The following is a 17,933-nucleotide window of genomic DNA, read 5'->3' as shown; positions in this document are numbered from 1 at the left end:
CTTCCCTCCCATATTGATTGGTACTGTTTTCCATGCCTTCCTCCACAACGATGGATGTAACAATGATAGGATGGAGCTAATGAAATACATTAGTAAAGCATTAAATACTTTCATAGCTATCTTTTAAATGATGTGGCAGCTGCGAATGAGGAGAAGCCCGTTCCCCACAGTTAACAAGGGACTGCTCCATAGCCAGGCAGTGGCTTTTTCTAGTCACCTCCCAGGTCAGCAGGAAATGAGAGCACAGGATATGAGCTGTCATTAACAGACCAACTCCCACTGAGCCTCTCCACCTTCTGTTTCTGCCCATTCTTATCAAACAGCCAAACCTCAAAAGAGACATTACTCAGTGCTGATAAGGACACCAGCATCTGACCTTTACCTCTGCCCCTCTTTTGCAGAACAAAAGCAAAACATAATCAACTGCCACTGACTTTTTTTTTCTTAATTGAAGCTTGAATAAGCATAGGCTTTGACTGATATATTTTGTAGAGCTGCATGTCCACAGAGAGTGTTACTACCATAAGTTGATATTCACAGCAAAATTCTCAACATCGCAATATGAAATTTGCCTTGAAAATCAGTCAAAAAGGACAGACAAAGATCTCAGTGTTTAAGTTATCTGAATGGCGACAGCGTTTGATTAAAAGCTTGTCATTTTGATAGCAAATATTTTGATTTTTGAGCTCTAATGAAGAATCTAAAACAAATATTTATGCATGGGAACTAAAAAGGAAGAAAATACCAAGTTCTCAACAGAACTCTTGCTTTTGTTTTACTAGCTTTCAACTACCACTTGTTCTGCAATCTAAGGCTGGTTTAGAACAGCTGAATGAGTTTGGGGGTTTTTTTGCAGTCTAGTAAGACACAATAAAGCAGTAGTAAACCATACATTACTAGCTAGAGTGCCAAAGCACTTGTGGATTCTGAGATTGATATTTTTGCAACATGCATTGATCAAACATTAAGTCACGGTGGAAGAACCCTGTTTTGGAGGAAGAGATGGGAAGCAAATATTTTAAATATTATTTCATTTATCAATATCATTTAAGCCTATGCTTATGCACATTCTACAGTCTTTAATATTAAAGTCACAGCAGATTCTACGATAATGTTTATTTTGCAAATGAATTAAGTTAGCTTAATATTCCTATTGCTATCTTCAATTAAAATGCAGATGTACAAGATAATAAAACCAAAGTGGATGCCATTGACTTGTTATCATAGTGTTAGTGCAAATCTATCTTTTCAAAATAAAATATCCCTTCTGCTAGTAGGAGATATTTTTGTCTTTGTGACAGCCATCTCCTCCTGGGAACTTTGTAATTCTAAAAAAGGCAGCTACCAGCATTCATTGAAGTTATATACGAGTGATCACCTGAGAAATCCTTCTCAAAAATGTGAATAAAAGATGAGGATTTACCAGGTCAGTGGGTTGTGCTATATTACATTTACAGGAAAATAAACCGTATAAAGATCATAAACATCATAAAAACCATCAATGCATACTTTATGTACATGAAAAGGAAGTCACGGCATTCAAGTCTAGCAGGGCCAGACCCCACCTCTGAGTTAAGGCAGCACTGTGGAACCCAAAATTAAGAACAGTCCCAAAAGATTCTTCTTAAACACCTTAAAATGCGTTAGAAACCTGAATAGCAGTGAAGAGAATTAAAGGATTGAAAACTGTTGTACAGGAAAATTTGCTCTTAAATGCTTACCTCACACACACACACACATATATACATGAAATACAGGCATACTGCAGTAAGCCAAATTAAAAGTGTTCTGCTTATATGCAAGTCAGAAAAAAAAGTAAGTTCCAGATAGTTCCTCAAGCATAAGAAATTACTTCTCAGTTCACTCTCAGGTACATAGTTGCATAAGGTGCCTCCTGCATTTGGATCTAATAAAATACAGCTGACAGGTCCTGCTCAAATCTGATATACATTCACATTACTGATATAACTGGAGAAACTATTCTTTATTACATTAAAATGAGATACAGAATTCCAACACAAATAACATTTCTCAATGGGTAAAAAAACCAGCACAATTAAAAGATGGAATTTTTTTTTTAATTCTCATAGAAAATAACATTAAAAGGGACAAATCATAGGAACCTGGGGGGACACAGAAGGACGAGCTGTATAGACAAAACATGGATACAAGATTTAAAAAATCCCACCAAACTATACAATTGCTTTCAGTGTATTTCCAATGGGTAAAGTACCTTCTAAATAAAAATCATCTGGTTTTTTCTCCATTACATTTAGGTGCTGCAGGGTACCTTTACAAGTGGCTACTGAAACATGTGGTGACATTCACATGACTTGACCCAGTGCATTTCATTTCAGGTTCTCAAGTTCTTGCCGAAGGAAAGTTCAAGGCAAAGAAATACAAACAGGGTTCTCCTCCCACAGCTCAAATCCATCCTCCATGTAATGGTTTGCACTACAAATAAGGCATAGCGGTTCAAGTACTACATTAAATGTAGTCAAACAATGGGAAAGAAAACCACCCATGAACTCCTTCCAGAAAAGTACTTTATTAGGGAGGATAAAAAGCACTCCTCAGACAGTCTGAATAGGCATGGCCTTCTGCGCTGTCAGGCTCCTCGGGCTCAAAGTCATCAGGGTCTGGGGGCAACTGGTCTGCATCTTCATCAGAAGTGGAAGGGCGTGTGAGGATTATCCGAGGTATCTTCAGAAAGATGCGAAAGATTTCAGAGAAAAGAATCAGATCAAGAGCAGGGAAGTGTTTAAAGGGAGTATTTTAAAGGGACAGGGGAAAAAGGTGATGAGAAAAACATGTGAGAGGTGCAACACCATAGAGAATCATAGAATTGTTTAGGTTGGAAAAGACCTTTAAAAACATCAAGTCAAACTACTAACCCAGCACTGCCAAGTCCACCACTAAACCACGTCCCTAAGCGCCACAACTACATGTCCTTTAAATACCTCCAGGGATGGTAACTCACACTTCCCTGGGCAGTGTGTTCCAATGCTTGAACCCCTTTCTATAAAGACTTTCTTTCTAATATTCAATAGAAACCTACCCTGGCACAACTTCAGACCATTTCCTCTTGCCCTGTCACTTTTTGGATTGCAGAAGAGACTGACCCCCACCTTTTTACAGTCTTCTTTCAGACAGTTGCAGAGAGCAATGAGGTCTCCTCTGAGCCTCCTTTTCTCCAGGCTAAACACTCGCAGCTCCCTCAGCTGCTCCTCACAGACCCTTGTGCTCCAGACCTTTCACCAGCCCCACTGCTCTTCCCTGGACTCACTCCAGCCCCTCAGTGTCTTTTTTGTAGTGACAGGCCCAGACCTGGACACAACACTCGAGGTGTGGCCTCGCCACTGCTGAGTACAGGGGGACAATCACTGCCCTGGTCCTGCTGGCCACACTACTGCAGATACAGGCCAGGATGACATAGGCCTTCTTGGCCACCTGGGCACACACTGGCTCATATTCAGCCAGCTGAGGTCCAGCACCCCCAGATCCTTTTCCACTGGGCAGGTTTTCAGCCTCTCTAGCCCCAGCCTGTAGCTCTGCATGGGATTGTTGTGACCCAAGTGCAGCACTTGGCCTTGTTCAACCTCACACAATTGCCTTGGACCATCAATCCAACCTGTCCAAATGCCTCTGCAGAGCCTTCCTACCCTCCAGCAGATCTACACTCCCACCCAGCCTGGTGGAGGGTCAACTGGGACCTTCCCAGTTAGCCAGAACTGCCAATATATGGTGACAGGAGGCTCGGTGAGCGCTTCACCAGCTCTCACAGTACCCTTCGTGGATTCCATCTGGCCCCATGGACCTGTAGGTGTCTAAGTGGTGCAGCAGGTGCTGAACATTTCCCCTTGGATTATGGAGGTTTCGTTCTACCCCCTATCCTTGTGTTACAACTTAGGGAACTGGAACCCAGAGAACAACTGGTCTTGCTATTGAAGACTGAGGCAAAGAAGGCATTAAGTACCTTATCCTTTGTCTCTATGTTTCCTATCACATCCAGTAAAGGATGATTCTCCTTAGCCTTCCTTTCATTTTTTGTTTATGCCAAAAAGCCATTGATAATTAAAGTGAGATTAGGATTAATTGCCTCTTCCTCTAATTAGCTAATCTTTTAAAATACCTTCTATACGTAAAAAAAAAGAGTAAAATATTATTTTTAAAAATAAAGACAAGTAAATATGAAAAATTAATTTTACTTCATTGTTCATTAATTCATCCTCCTGAAAGCAATAAAGGGCTCATTAAGAACCAAAAAGCATATCAATTATTGATCTTTGAAAAATTGCATATTTTGGCTTCTTTACTGACAAAATATATTTAAAAGAAACATTAAGAGAAAAATCAGTGTTTAAATTTGTCAGTAAAATATGCATACATGGATTTGATTCTTTTTTTTTTTGGATAAGAACTTTATTCTTTAAGAATTATATTGTAATGTTTTAAAATTAATTTAATTGCTGTAACTGAGAAAAAAACAATGGCAGGCTCTTTATGTATAGTCAAATAATGTATCAGTAATTGTTTTATCAATGAATGGATTATTACGAATTTCACTCTGATGCACAAAATCACCCTCTTTTTACTGCATTTCAAAAAAAGTTTGACATGTAATGAAAACATATAAGGGTGAGTCAATATATCTAAGGAAAATGTAATATGATAATGTGCAATAAAGTGGCCATCTTATGAGCAATATGAAAACTTTCAGGAAAGTTAGTACTTCTTATTTATCAGCTACTTCAAATTCATAATAACATTTAATGTTGACACCACACAATTCAATTGCTTATATATTACTTCCTTGCTGTACATTATTTGATTTAGGAAACGACACAAGCATATAGATGCTTTGTGGCTGTTGAACTTTCAGCCAGGAGGTTTCTGCATTGAATTAAAATGAATTACTCCCCAGGCTCCCCTGACATTAGCTCCGACTCCCCCCGGCTCACGGCACACTACACGTAGACACCAAAGTGCAGGTGTCAGTCCAGAGCTGAGACTCACCCCTGACAGAAGTAAACTAATTTTAAAACCAGCTATAAATTTAGTTTATACCCTGGTGTACTGGGCACCCAATTATATATCCTTTTTTTTCCCCTCTTCTTTTCCTTCTGCTTAAACTAAGAAGGACACATTTCTGGAAGCTTTAAATAACCTCTACAGATCCTAAGCACTGGCCAAGCTAACAGCTCCTGGGAAGATTTGCTTTTGTCATGCACACGTGACATCACTTTAGGCTTTCCTTGCACTGGATGGTTCTGTTCTTTGCTGAAAGATGCTTCCTGCTTATCAACAGCCAGCAGCCAGCTGCTTTGCAGTACAGCAAATGCACATCTATACATACAGGTGGTTTACTGGGTCACATAATGAAATTCTGACACCTCAAGAACTACTGCAGAGGTCTATGCCCTGAGTTACCTACAGTCATATCCAGGACCAGGCTTTGCATTTCATTGAGCTGTCAGTTCCAAGCTCAGGGAAGACCTTTCTTTGTGTACTGTGCTGTTCAAAAATAGACATGCGCACACCTCCCCATGACTGACATGTATTTCATTAGCAATGCAGAGTCACCAGTACCTATTTGACCTTTTGAAGAAAAGACCTTAGCCATTTTGAATGTCATTTTTTAAGCACTCTTTTATCAGCATGGTTCCTACTCCCCACTTTCCAAGGAGCCAAAACTAATTCTCTAAAAAAGATTTTCTTCAAACATTTCATGACTGCTTTCATCCTATCTTTCAAATATTACAATGGGACTAGGTCTAAAAATGATAAAGTAAATTTAATTGATGAAAAGTGCTCCTTCAACATTTCTGTGGTAATTGTATTAACTACTCCACAAAATACACGGTGTTGGAGAAGTCTTACATCTAATCTTTCATGTTGCTGCAGATAAAGAGGAACCAGCACTAAATGAGCAGCCAGTTTTCTATAGCAGAGGCTGAACAGTGTCTCAGCCCGTGAGTGCTGCAAAGGCTGGAAACTTCCACTCGCAAGAGAAGAGTGGGCTCAGGTCTGATCTACAGCAGCCCCTCTGTACCCTCTCCAGGCAGGAGAAAGCTCACACGTACACTGACTCTCGCTGATTTGGAGACGTACTGCTGAGTCTAACAATCAATGTCCTGGTCCAAGTGCAGCTGTGTTCTCTGTCCCTCTGCTTTCTGCATGTCTCCCTGCCCACTCTCCCTCTGAAACCCCATGTGAACCCGTATCACTATTGTCCCTAAACCATCGCTGCTCCTTCCCCTGCGGCCACTTATCCTCCTCCGTGCCTGTCTCTCTGACAGGACCCTGAAGAGTGCTCATTTCCTCAAATCTGAATCATAGGTACCAATGAAAAAAGAACTCTGTTGCAGATTGTGCCAATTATGCAATTGAAAATGCAACTAAGTAATAGAGCATGCATCTGTACAAGGTCTAATTCAATAAGAGGCTCAGGCCTCTAATCTCTCTCTCCTCGCAGCAAAAGTTATCAATTAATCTCCTCTATAAACCAAAAGCAACAGAAAATAGGTGTAACAAACACACATCACATTTCTAACCACAGTGGCCTTTCCATCTTTACCTAACCATCCCCTAAGAACCCAGCACTCTGTCACTGCCTTCACATTCACCCAAGCTCCAGGAACATCACAATACAAGCTTTATCAGCTTCCTTTCCTCTTTCAGCTTTGTTTAAAAATGAAAAAACAACAACAACAACAAAACCACAAATAAAGGAAAGTAACAAAACTCGACAACTCTAAATTTGCGTTGTATTTTGTTACATCCTTTTCTCAAACCCAGCCCTTCTCTTCCCAGAATCCTGGGACGATTTTACCTTTGCTTTCATATTTCCCTGCTTATCTTCACTGACCTCAGCATTACCCTACTGAATAGACATGCTTTGTTCTTGGAGCTTTTCTTTACTATTCGTATTTGAATGTACATTTCCTGGTGCAGCATGATAGAGGGAAGATAGGAGAATAGATTTCCTATGTGAAAAAGTGGCACAGCAAAGAGGAAGCAAACTATTTCCACTGCCCATTACAGACAGGGCAAGGCAGAGACATTTAGGATGGCAATGAGGAAAACCCTTCCAGTACAGGCACCTGAGTTGCCTGTCTAAGGCATGTGGGAAGGTGTGAAACTTCCATCCTCTGTAGATAATTCTGCAAAAGAAAAATTATGATGGTTTAGGAGGAAGAATTATCTAGATTTTCTATTATTCCATTGTTTTCTCCACTGGTTGTTACGCAGCAGTGTTCAAACTTGTTTAAAATACTTATGTGGAAATTGCAAAGTCTTCCTACTTCACTTTCCATCATCATGCTTTAAATATTATTATTTAAATAATAGTGGAACTACTATTCAACCTCAAACCGGCAGAATACATAGGATACTTTTTCAGAAAAATGCGTCATTGCAAATGCATTGCATGCACTTGAAACAAGTTACTATTTTTCCATTTTCCCCTGAAATTACGTTTTCAGTGCCTATAAAGTAAACTTCACAACAGACATGTCTTGTAGTAAAACCAGTGGGTTCACTGTGGAAACTTCTTTCATTACCTTGTTTGTGTCACTTTTTATAACATAACCACTAAGACTTTCTACATTAAAAAAATTCTGGTTTGTTTGAATCAGGCATAACTAAAAATCAAATTATTTCAGACACTCTCATTTAATGGGATTAACAGCCTACATTGAAAGTCAGAGTCCTTCAACTGGAACACAGACAGGAGCTGCCTGTGCACTCCGGGTCCTCTGCAGAAAGATGCAAAATAAAGCCATCTAAACAACTTGGGGCAATTCAGCTGCACTCTTGGCTGCAAAAATTCTTTCATACTGAAACAGGATGGGAACAAACCCACAAGTAGCTATGATGCTTCAAATGAAAGCAGTTTCTTAAAACATGATAAATGAGATGTCCTGCCAACAGGTTAACATCCAATAGTTTTTAACTTCCAGATGTGCACATATGCTTTCCTTACCTACTTCTAACCAAAATGTCTGTCCAAAACATTACAGAACAGTCCATAAAGGACAGTTCATTATGTCTTTTTATAACTTTTTCAAAACTAAAACTGAACAGAACAAACATCTTTTTTTTTTCTTTTATAAGCCTTTCCCTTCCCCTGGCCTTCCCCAGTCCACAGGTCCATATTCCAGTATTAGCCAGAGAGGAAAGCTCTCAAGGCAACAGTCACAGCTGCAACCCAAGCTTCACATCAAAGGCATAACCAGCAGTGACAGGGCAAATCACACCTGGCAGCAAGGCCAGCTGCTGGGGACAGAGGCTACAAATCAGAAGGTGAAACAACACATGAGAGGCCAAAGTTTGATGGAATAAGGGCAGGAAAAAAGAATTTGGATTCACCCTTTTTAAGAAGAAAACCAGACATACTTTTAACTCTAGTTCAAACAGGTAACTTTCTAAAGAAAATATTCCCCAGCTAGAAAATACCTGTAATAGGGATGCCTGCCTGCTCAGCTCCATGTATCTAAACAGTGCATATTTTTAAAATTTGCCTTCACAGCTGATCTTCACTGACTCCAGTGCTAAGGATGGTACCCTTTAACTGGGGAAAACAGGAGAAAATAAAATTATCAACACAGTTGAGAGCATGTGCAAGGGTTTACATAAACCCCATGAATAATGTTATGATTTCATACTTAGTCTTACCTATTTTATCATCACTGGGCATGGAAGTAATTTTTTAGACCTAAACAGGAAATTTAGACTTCTCACTAAAGAATGAAAACATGCCTTTGCTAGATGCAAAAGGTCACATTTGATAATGACTGTATTCACAGAAGAAACTGTCTAAATTGAATTTAGTAAAGAAGGGCATTTACTCATGCCTAAAAAATATTACACAGCTGGATTTTTAAATAAAAGTTTTTAAAAGAGGATGCAAAAATGCATCCAACAGAACAGCAGAGAAGGGGCAGATCTTCTGCTGCACGGTTCAGAACAAACCGGCATCTGATGGTGTCCTTAACTGCAGTGATGTCAGAGACAACAGATAAAAGCAACCTTCTCCCCAAAAGGAAACAAGGAAATACAAGTCAAAGAGAGATAAAGAGATCTAATTGGTTCCTTGTGAGTTCATTACTCACAAGCAATCCCAAGGCCAGGCAGGAGCAGGCACAGCAGCCAGGGCGCAGCTGGGGCAGGGGCGAGGGGCGTGCGCCAGGATCTGGCTGATGCACAGCTGTGTGTATGGAAGCACATGCATCTGGAAACCCCGTCTGAGCATTCAACACTGCTCCCTTTCCATAGCATATCAGGAACATTTTACCCAGCATGTGTTTTATGGTGCGCCCTCAACTCTCCTGGCCATGGAAATCCCTGGCTGCATCCCTTTCCCTGGCACTTTACAATGCTATTTTTCTGCTGTGTTTGACCTCTGGCCAAACTCCAGAAATGGTGAAGTTGGATGAAGAGAGAGGTATAAACCTCTCCTGCACTCTGGGGAAGATAAATTTTTGGTGAGGCGTGGATGAAGCACCTCGTTACTCTTGGCTACAGAAGAGCTCTGCACAAGGAGAGCTGTGTGACCTGTGCTGCTGCACTCTGGGAGCAACTGGCTCACAACAACACCTTTTGTTGCTTGGGGTTGGGAGAGGGCAGCACATAATTCAGTTCATCCTTGCACTTGGAGCAGCCACACTACCCTCAAGCACTGACAGAGGAGCTTTGGCACCATGCTTTTGGAAGTGCTGCCTCAGTTTTGTGTGCAGCAGCCTGGAGAGAGCCCTGAGCAGGGGCTACCCCACCAGCCCATCCCTCTTCCCTGTTGCTATTCTCGCACTGTGCAGAGTGATTCACTCCAAAATCTAACTCAGCTCAGCATGATTTCCTGGAAGTCAATGAACCAGACAACACTGGAAAACACTGGAACAGGTTGCTCAGAGAGATGTGGATGCCTCATTCCTGGAAATATCCAAGGACAGGTTGGACAGGGCTCTGAGCAACCTGTTCTAGTGGAAGATGTCCCGGCTCACTTACAAGCAGGGTATAAGCTGATCTTTAAAGGTCCCTTCCAACCCAAACCACTCTATGATTCTATGAAAATTTCCTCTGCGGGAATTTTCTAGATGTTGATATATTTAACAGCTCAGTTTTAAAACTGGGTATTTTCTCTACTTGGAGTAGCAAGAGAACATCTTGCGTGTTTCATCTGTCTTCCAGCATGTAGTATATACAACATTTGGTCATGTCACATTTAGAGCAAAGCTCCTTTCTGTTCTTGCTTCTCTGCCAAGTGCCTCCCAAGGGCAATGCACAAGGCAAGAAAGGTGGAGCTCTGTCAAACTCAGCACAAAAATGGGAGATCAATCCCCATTGTGCCATATCTGCAATGCTGTCAGGCACAAAAGGCTTTTATATGATCGAAATTGTGTATGAAAAATTGTCCTTGCTCTATTTCTTTCATCTACTAATGTACCACTGGAAAGTGACTTCCTGACCCTGGAACCTGATTTACAGATTTTCATATAAGTGCTTTCTGTGTAATCATTTATTGCCTGATTGTATGAAAACGTTGAAGAAAATGCATTGCTCTGACCACATCGGGAGACTTAAAAGGCATTGCCCCCATAAGCAGTGCTACCCATGGTCCAAGCTACCAACCCTTTGATTTTTTGAGGAAAACTCATCACCCCTGTGAAAGGCAGTGGCTGTATCTGAAAGCCTGCAGGAACTCAGTACAGTCTCTTCCCCTGCAGTACTCCCGCAGAGTCCATGAGGATGCCTTTTACAAGGGGAGACATTGCTTATCATTTGTGTAATTCTTTCAATACTTATCCTCTTTTATTCTCAAATAATATGCTGTCCTACAGCACAGTTCCAGGTGCTTTGCTTGAGTCTATTTGTCTTTCATATGTTTTTGCTTATATTGTTGGCAGTGCTTATATTGTCTACCATATGATGAGCTCGCTTTGTAGATTTCCTGTAACTTGGAGGTATTTTAATATGGTAACTTGAAAAGATAAATTAATGTCCTGTCTTTTTAAAAGGTTTTTCCTATTTAGCACTGTTAATTACAAGCTTTGCAAAATCCAAGAACTTAAAGTTTGACATGAGTCAGTTTTGACTGAGTGCTGTGAGAAAACTATTTAAAAGAAAGAGAGGAAAAAGATACACTGTGCAAACAGAAGCATTTGTTGGGAGCAGGAACTTAATTTCAAATTCACAAAATAAGTTCCCCAACCACTACACTATGGAGGCAAACACCGTATCTACAACACACACCTTTTATCTTCTATCTTTCATCGTGACTCAGAAATACTCAGTTGCTTAGATAAAAGCAGAAGCAAACTAGGAGATGAAATGGAGGAGGTGATCACACGGCACATGGGTGCTTACACTCCACTGGAGCTCACAAGATGACTAAGGTTAGCTAAACCAGCAGGGCTCACAGGCTTCTTTGCAAACGTATGTAAACCTGCACCAGGTGCAAGGCAGTGGAGAGTTAGATTCCTGACTTCTAGAACTAACTTAGCTTATCAGAATAGAAAAAAAAATAACATAAAAACATCAAGACCCTTACCTGACAAGATTAAAAGAGTTATGAAAATGTTTTGGAGAAGGGATAAAGCAGTTCCTCATAAGAAACTTGAAGTAGTAGAACTTACGGTGCTACGGGTCAGTCAAACACTGTATGTGATGTGAGCAAGGTCTTCACTGTTTGAAACAAGCTTCAGAAGAAACCTGGCTTTGTTCATGATAGGGACATTCTGAATCTCACTGTAGTTGTCTCCTTTTACACTGCTTCTCTGACCTGAGAACTCCACTGGCTTTGCTTTTAAAATTGAACAAAGTAAGACAATGACTAAAGAAACAAGAAAAAAGTTTTATTTTATGTTGTGTGATTTCAATTTTCTGATATGTTTAGAACTAACACACTCAGATGAATAAAGAAAGGGTTTGATAACTAGATTTTTAACTAATGTAAGTGCATCAAGGTTTTTTCCTGAAAAGTCTATCAGCTGGAAATGAAGAAGGTAGATCTGCTGGGATTCTCATCCATGTAAGATTTCTCACAACTTGCAAATGAAAAATATGAGAAAAAGGCAGAAATCCATCAGCTGCATACTGTGGGAGATGGTGTATCTGCTTATGCACTTTGTGCAGGCACAAGAGGATTTCATTTTGATACATGTTACAGGTTCTAGTACACTCAGCTGTTTTCTCGGCAGATTTAGGAATGCTTGCTATCTCTGCATTTCTAACAGAGCAGCCAAAAAATTTGGCTTTTTTAGCCTGAAGAAGTTCTTCAGATTTTTCCAATATTGTAAGATTCACCTATATTTATTTATTCACACAATCACTTTTAATTGATAACTCTTACTTTAACCATCCTTGAAAATCCCAATATGAGTGACACTTGTACCCCTGGTGAACTATGAAAAAATACAATTGAGGAAATTCCCAGGGCAAAGGCATAAAATTAAATCAAATAATATGATAACAATTTAAGTGATTAAAATATCTTGAAGACTTGATATTAATGATGAAGCATCTAATATCCTTATATGTTGACAACCCCAAAAATGAGTCAAAGAAGATAGCATGATGATGCATGTTATGAAATGACAGAAGATGCTGAAACCTGTCAACGCTCTCCATTCAGTCAGACAAAATCCACTGGGAATTTCAGTCAAAACTTGAATGAAAATATTTATGATGGAGAAAGATTGTGAAGAGTTGGCTCTATGTTTGAGATGATGAATAGGAAACAATAACAGAACTGGAAAGGAAGACTCCAGAATCCAAGTTAAAGTTCCTTCTGTTAAAGTCAGCATGGGTATGTGTTTATATCCCTGATTTTTTTGATTTATATTCAGTTCAAGTATTTCTATTTAGATATATACATATTAACCAAAGTAAAAAAATGTTCTCGTATTTTTGAGCTGTGATTAGCCTGAGGCAAGTCTATAAAATACTGTATGTAAAAATTATCTAATAGTAATTAAAGTTCTGAGGCCTCTATCTACATGTCAGCAAAATAATCATAATTAAAACCAAGGAAGATTCTCAGTTTTCCTTTGCAAAACAATGACTCACTGTGAAAGAACATTTCATTTGTCCAATTAATTACTGGTCATTCACACTGTCATGAAATCTTAAAGCTGGCACAAAGGGTTTGAAATTGAGTTTGACTGGATGAGTTAACAATTAAATGAGCCTTTTAGAAGCAGTTAGAGCAACCAAGTCTGTGGAAAACAGAGAGCAAACCTGAAGCTGGCAGCAGCAGCGCCTGTTGCAATGCCAGAGCAGCAGGCTCAGAGATGGGGTGGGCTGTGCCTAGCAAGAATGAGACAAATATTATCACAGAGAGCATATGCAAAGAGGATGTTTATTAAAAGTCAATAAAAATAAACAGATGAAGACAGTATCTGCTGGAAGGCAGGATGATGACATGGAGGAGAGGGAGAAGAAAGATGACACCATCTGGCACATACTCGGTTTTTGCAGAATATTAATAGGAGTCTCTGGTTTTTCTGCCATTATGCTTCAATCCTTCCCTCCCTTGATGTGTAGACATCCATCTTCTATTGAAACCTGATCAGAAACACAAAGGAAATGAACCTTCCTATATTCCTAGCACAGAAGAAGATTCTGCATTAAGGTCCTACTGCCACCTGCTTATCTGAACATGCAAAGCAAGTCCTCCATGAGAAGCCAGGCTCTAAACGTTTTTCAGATAATAAGATTTCTTTCAGTTACTGAGGAATAAGAGGGACTTCAAAGTGAGAACAGATGAGAAACTGAGCACTCCCAAGTCAGCAGGATACTCCCCATGAGCCCATAATCCCTAAAATTGATGAATGCTGCTCCAGGTTACAGGCAGTAACACACATAATTTGCTACAGCAGGAAGATTCTTATTTCAAAAAAAAAAAAAAAAAAGCCAGAAACACAAATGTTTCTTCACAAAAGAACTTGCACATCAGGTACTTTTGACATTGGGAACATATTCAGCCAGTTGACTCCCTCTGAGTACTCTGCTCTAAGTTAAGCAGCTCAGTCTAATCTGCCTCCTCCCCACCCCCTACAGCTGAAGAACTTTAAAGGGAGGCATACAAAATAAAAATGCAGTAATTTCCTCTTTTTGGATGAAAATACTGAAAGTCAGATTCTACTGCAACAGATCCAGGCCACCACCAATGTAAGAATAAACCCTTTCAACAGCGGTTCCACTAACAGGAAGCCTCATGCTTCCTGCAATGCTGATAGACTGTGAGAAACAGTTACCAGGTAAAGCTGGACAAAAAAACCCCAAATTGATCAAAGTGTTTTCAGCTGGAAAATAAAGCTGGTCTAAATGTTTCACAAAATTATGTTGGAGGCCAGAGGCCTCAAAATAAGTTTCTTTAAGCAACTAATAGAAGAGAAAACCTTTCTCAGTCTATCTCATGCACAAAATCTGTAGCTCAGCACTTCTCAAACAGTGATTAACAGAGGAAACTAGAGAAAAACAGTTGCATGATCTATTTGCTCACTTTTTCAGTCAACTAACAAATCACATTAGTTATCTAAATGGTTAATAAAAACGGATATGGTCTTTCATTATAGTCTTTTATATAATTACATACTTTCATTTTTTGCCATTAGGTGGGTTGTGAATGGTATTCATGGAGAAAGATTAAAAAAAAAAGGCTGAAAGAAGAGGAATCAAAGCAAGCATTCCTCTGGCATTTGCTGTAGGAGAAACAGTTGTTGCTTCGTGGTACTTCAAGCTCCATACAAGTAAGATGCTTTTTGACCTTAATTATTCAGATACCTTGATCTTATTGTATCTTCCTAGTAAAGCCATCGTTCAGGTGTGCACATAGATGACCAAGATTAGGGTAATTGAACTTCATAGAGTTGAACTTGCTAGAGAAGTTCAAAAAAGTGAATTTCTAAAAGCCACCCTGAAGACTCAGCTGTTTCCTTCTGTGACATATGCAGTAGGCTTACTCTTACCAGTCACCTAAAATACAGGCATGTCTTAAAGGCCTGTGACACAAGTTCCCCCCTCCAGTCAAAAGATGAAAATGGTCATTTCCAGGCAGCAGTTCACCCTCTCCCTCCTAAAAGAGGGACCCTGGAAATGCTGCTCCTTCCATTAGCTAGAAGACAGAGGTCAGACAACAGAATAATGACTTAAACTGGAGGGAATGGACACCACCCTAAAGTCCCCAAACCACAGTGCTTCAAAAGCCCTGCTCTGCTACACAGGTGCTCACCCAGGAGCTGAGCTCCTCCAGAAGCCATGTCCCAGCTGCAATGACAGCCAAGTAAATGTTTGGTAGGGTCACTGATCTCTGATATGTGTCGAGTTCTGTGCCAGTTGTTTACTAGCATTAATGACAGACAACACAAATTTCTTAGGTAAGAGTGATTTGTTATTCACTGGGCCATCCTACTTACTGTTATGACATGGTTGACTGTCGGGAAGGGGCTGCCCTTGGGGGAAGCTTCAGTGGGACCAGCATCAAGGGCAGCAGGTTCTGAAACAAAGGTTGCCTTTAAAAGAAAACACCAGAAATATATTTTTATTCTGAATGCTGTTTAAGAAGAGCAGTTCCCTCCCTCCCTCTCAAGTTAGTATACAAACACCTGGCCCTGTTGTTACATGTGGCGATACAACAAAAGCAAATAAAATTGCAATTCTTGCTGTTTCCTATTTTTGGTGAATTTTATATTTGAACTGTTGGAATTACCAGTTCAAGAATAAGAAGTTGTAACACATAGTGTCAAGAGAAAAATGCTTGTTATTTGTACACAGAATAGTCCCATGGTCAAAACAGTATTTCTATAGCACACCTGATTGCATTAAACCCTTCTCATCACACACACACACAAAAAGCAGAGAGTTGTTTCCTATATTCTTTAAACAGATGAATGATTCTGCCATCTTGTGGGAGATGGAGAAATCCTAACTATTTGTACAATAACAGCAGGGCAGAACAGCATGGAACAGAAATGTCTTCTATTTTTCACTTGTTTCACTATTGATTAAGTGAACAGACATTAACAGCTAGTATATTCCAAATAGCCCCCAAAATAATTTAATTATAGCCTCATGGAGGAACCTGAGCAATGGGGTTGATTTTTAAGATACTAACTTGACCAGAAATTCTGCTCGGAAGGTAAAGGTACAGCAACTAAAAATCCTGGGATTTTCTCCCCAGTGATCTGATAAGGTGAAATACATAGAGAATTATTTACAGTCTCTCACATTCGTTAAAATACCTTTCATAAAAGAAAAAATGTAAAATTATACAGACTTTTATCTATAATTAACCTTTCAAGAACTGTTAAACTAGCACAATATTTATCTATTATGGAACACCATCCTCTATTAATAAGTCCATAGCACAGTTTTACAAAAGCAGTAGATCAATTTATCATTAGATAATCTTTGGCTGATACAGGTTGTATCACTATTCCTGACAATTTAACAGACATGTAATATTGCTTGCTCTCTCCACCTTAATTCAACATGGAGCACGCTGAAGTAAAAACTATTAATATAAGCAAGTATAAATGACAGTTTAAGAGAACAAGAGCTGAAAAAAATATGGACCAGTTTCACCTCGAAGTAATTTTGTAGAGGCTCTCTTCCTACTCCACCATTCTCAGCAGGTAGAAACCAAACAGTACATCAAAAGTATATATTACGAAACTGTATGTGACCACTTTTTTCCCACTGTTCTTGGGAAACACTGAAGCTCAAGAATGTGGCTTCTGCTAGGAAAGATGAGACTTGAGGTGGAGCAGCCCGAGAGGCACATGTCTCCCTTGGCACTTGGCACTTTAAGCCTCCATCAGGAGAGTTATTTTGAGCTGTTCTCTTCCCACCAAAAATTACCTTGAGGAAACAAGCTCATCTAGTTTATATTTCTTTGTTACAACTGCAATGAACTCATCTAGTAAATCTAATACCATGTCACAAGAAAGCTTCTTGGATCAAGTACAACTGCATTTATGCTTACATAACTGCTTACTAAGACCATTATTTTCCTTTGTAAATCATTCATTTAAGTGAATAATATTTTGTTAAGCACTTTGAACATAAAGATCTGACAACCAGAACATAACAAGAAGGAATACAACAATTTAATGTTATTATCATTTCTTCATAATGGCAAGTATCTAAAAAGCTAAGGCAAGCCTAGATCTGGATCTCAAATTCCCCAACTCTAAGTGATTTGACTTAAAGACAACAACAAGAGAACACGCTCCACAGTGACAAACAACTCATCTACCTCAGCCACTCTGTCTCCTGCTTGTACCCCAGCCAAGTCTGATGGACCATCTTTTGGCAGCCGTGCAATCAGGATCCCCTGGTAACACAAAACATAGTTTTCAGACATGACAGTTTCTCCCACTGTTCTTAGAAGTAAAAAGCAAATGGGAAGTAATTAATTTTCAAGACTTACTGTTCTGTTGCCTCTATAAAATTAAAAACTAAATGCCTTAGCACATTAGCAAGACAAAAAAAAAAGAAGCCTCCATGGCTGACATATACAACAATGAACAAAAGTCAGTAATTGTTTACACTGTGCCATGGGGAACAGACTTGAAAACAAAGCTTTATTTAAATGATAAATCAGTGAGAAGATGTGTGAAATATTTCTCTCAAATCAAGTTAGCTCCTGGGAATGAGCAAATGAGATGAAGAGGCATGTGGATTGCCAAGGGAGTGACCCCAAATTGAGGTAGAAAATTAAAATTAGACAGCGGTGTTTCAGCCATCAGGTTGCCTTTGCAAAATCACTGGTTTACATTTGTGTTTCTCTCCCAAATCATCCCTTCTGGAGCTTCCCCAACAAGATCTAATGCCAGATCCTACTCTGGGAAATAAGCTATGTTTACCCTTGTTAGCTTTATCACAAAAACAGTAATGTTACATGAAGGACAAGCTCAGAAAGAAAACAAAAA

At 39.5% G+C, this 17,933-nt stretch overlaps 1 protein-coding gene across 5 annotated transcripts in view; it reads right to left on the bottom strand.

Moving 5' to 3' along the window:
* Window positions 1–2,056: 2,056 nt before the first annotated feature.
* Window positions 2,057–17,933, bottom strand: part of LRRC1 (leucine rich repeat containing 1) — a 100,281-nt gene continuing 84,404 nt past the window's right edge. For 3 of the 5 annotated variants that reach the window (XM_042016814.1, XM_042016816.1, XM_042016815.1), the window contains 3 exons: window positions 17,258–17,335; window positions 15,417–15,512; window positions 2,057–2,703 (listed from right to left, as the gene is read on the bottom strand). In XM_042016814.1, the coding sequence (XP_041872748.1) occupies window positions 2,551–2,703; window positions 15,417–15,512; window positions 17,258–17,335 (327 nt within the window). In that variant the 3' untranslated portion in view covers window positions 2,057–2,550. Of the gene's footprint in view, window positions 2,704–8,509; window positions 8,573–13,427; window positions 13,564–15,416; window positions 15,513–17,257; window positions 17,336–17,933 lie in introns of those variants that run through there. The other 2 variants (XM_042016818.1, XM_042016817.1) reach the window with 2 other exon arrangements.

Source organism: Corvus kubaryi, unplaced genomic scaffold (assembly GCF_017639235.1).
Source record: "Corvus kubaryi isolate FWS band 111438036 unplaced genomic scaffold, C.kubaryi_AGA036_p1.0 split3-73, whole genome shotgun sequence".
Classification (NCBI taxonomy): Eukaryota; Metazoa; Chordata; class Aves; order Passeriformes; family Corvidae; genus Corvus; species Corvus kubaryi.
Note: the sequence above shows the minus strand (reverse complement) of the source record. Positions and strands in the feature narration are given on the sequence as shown.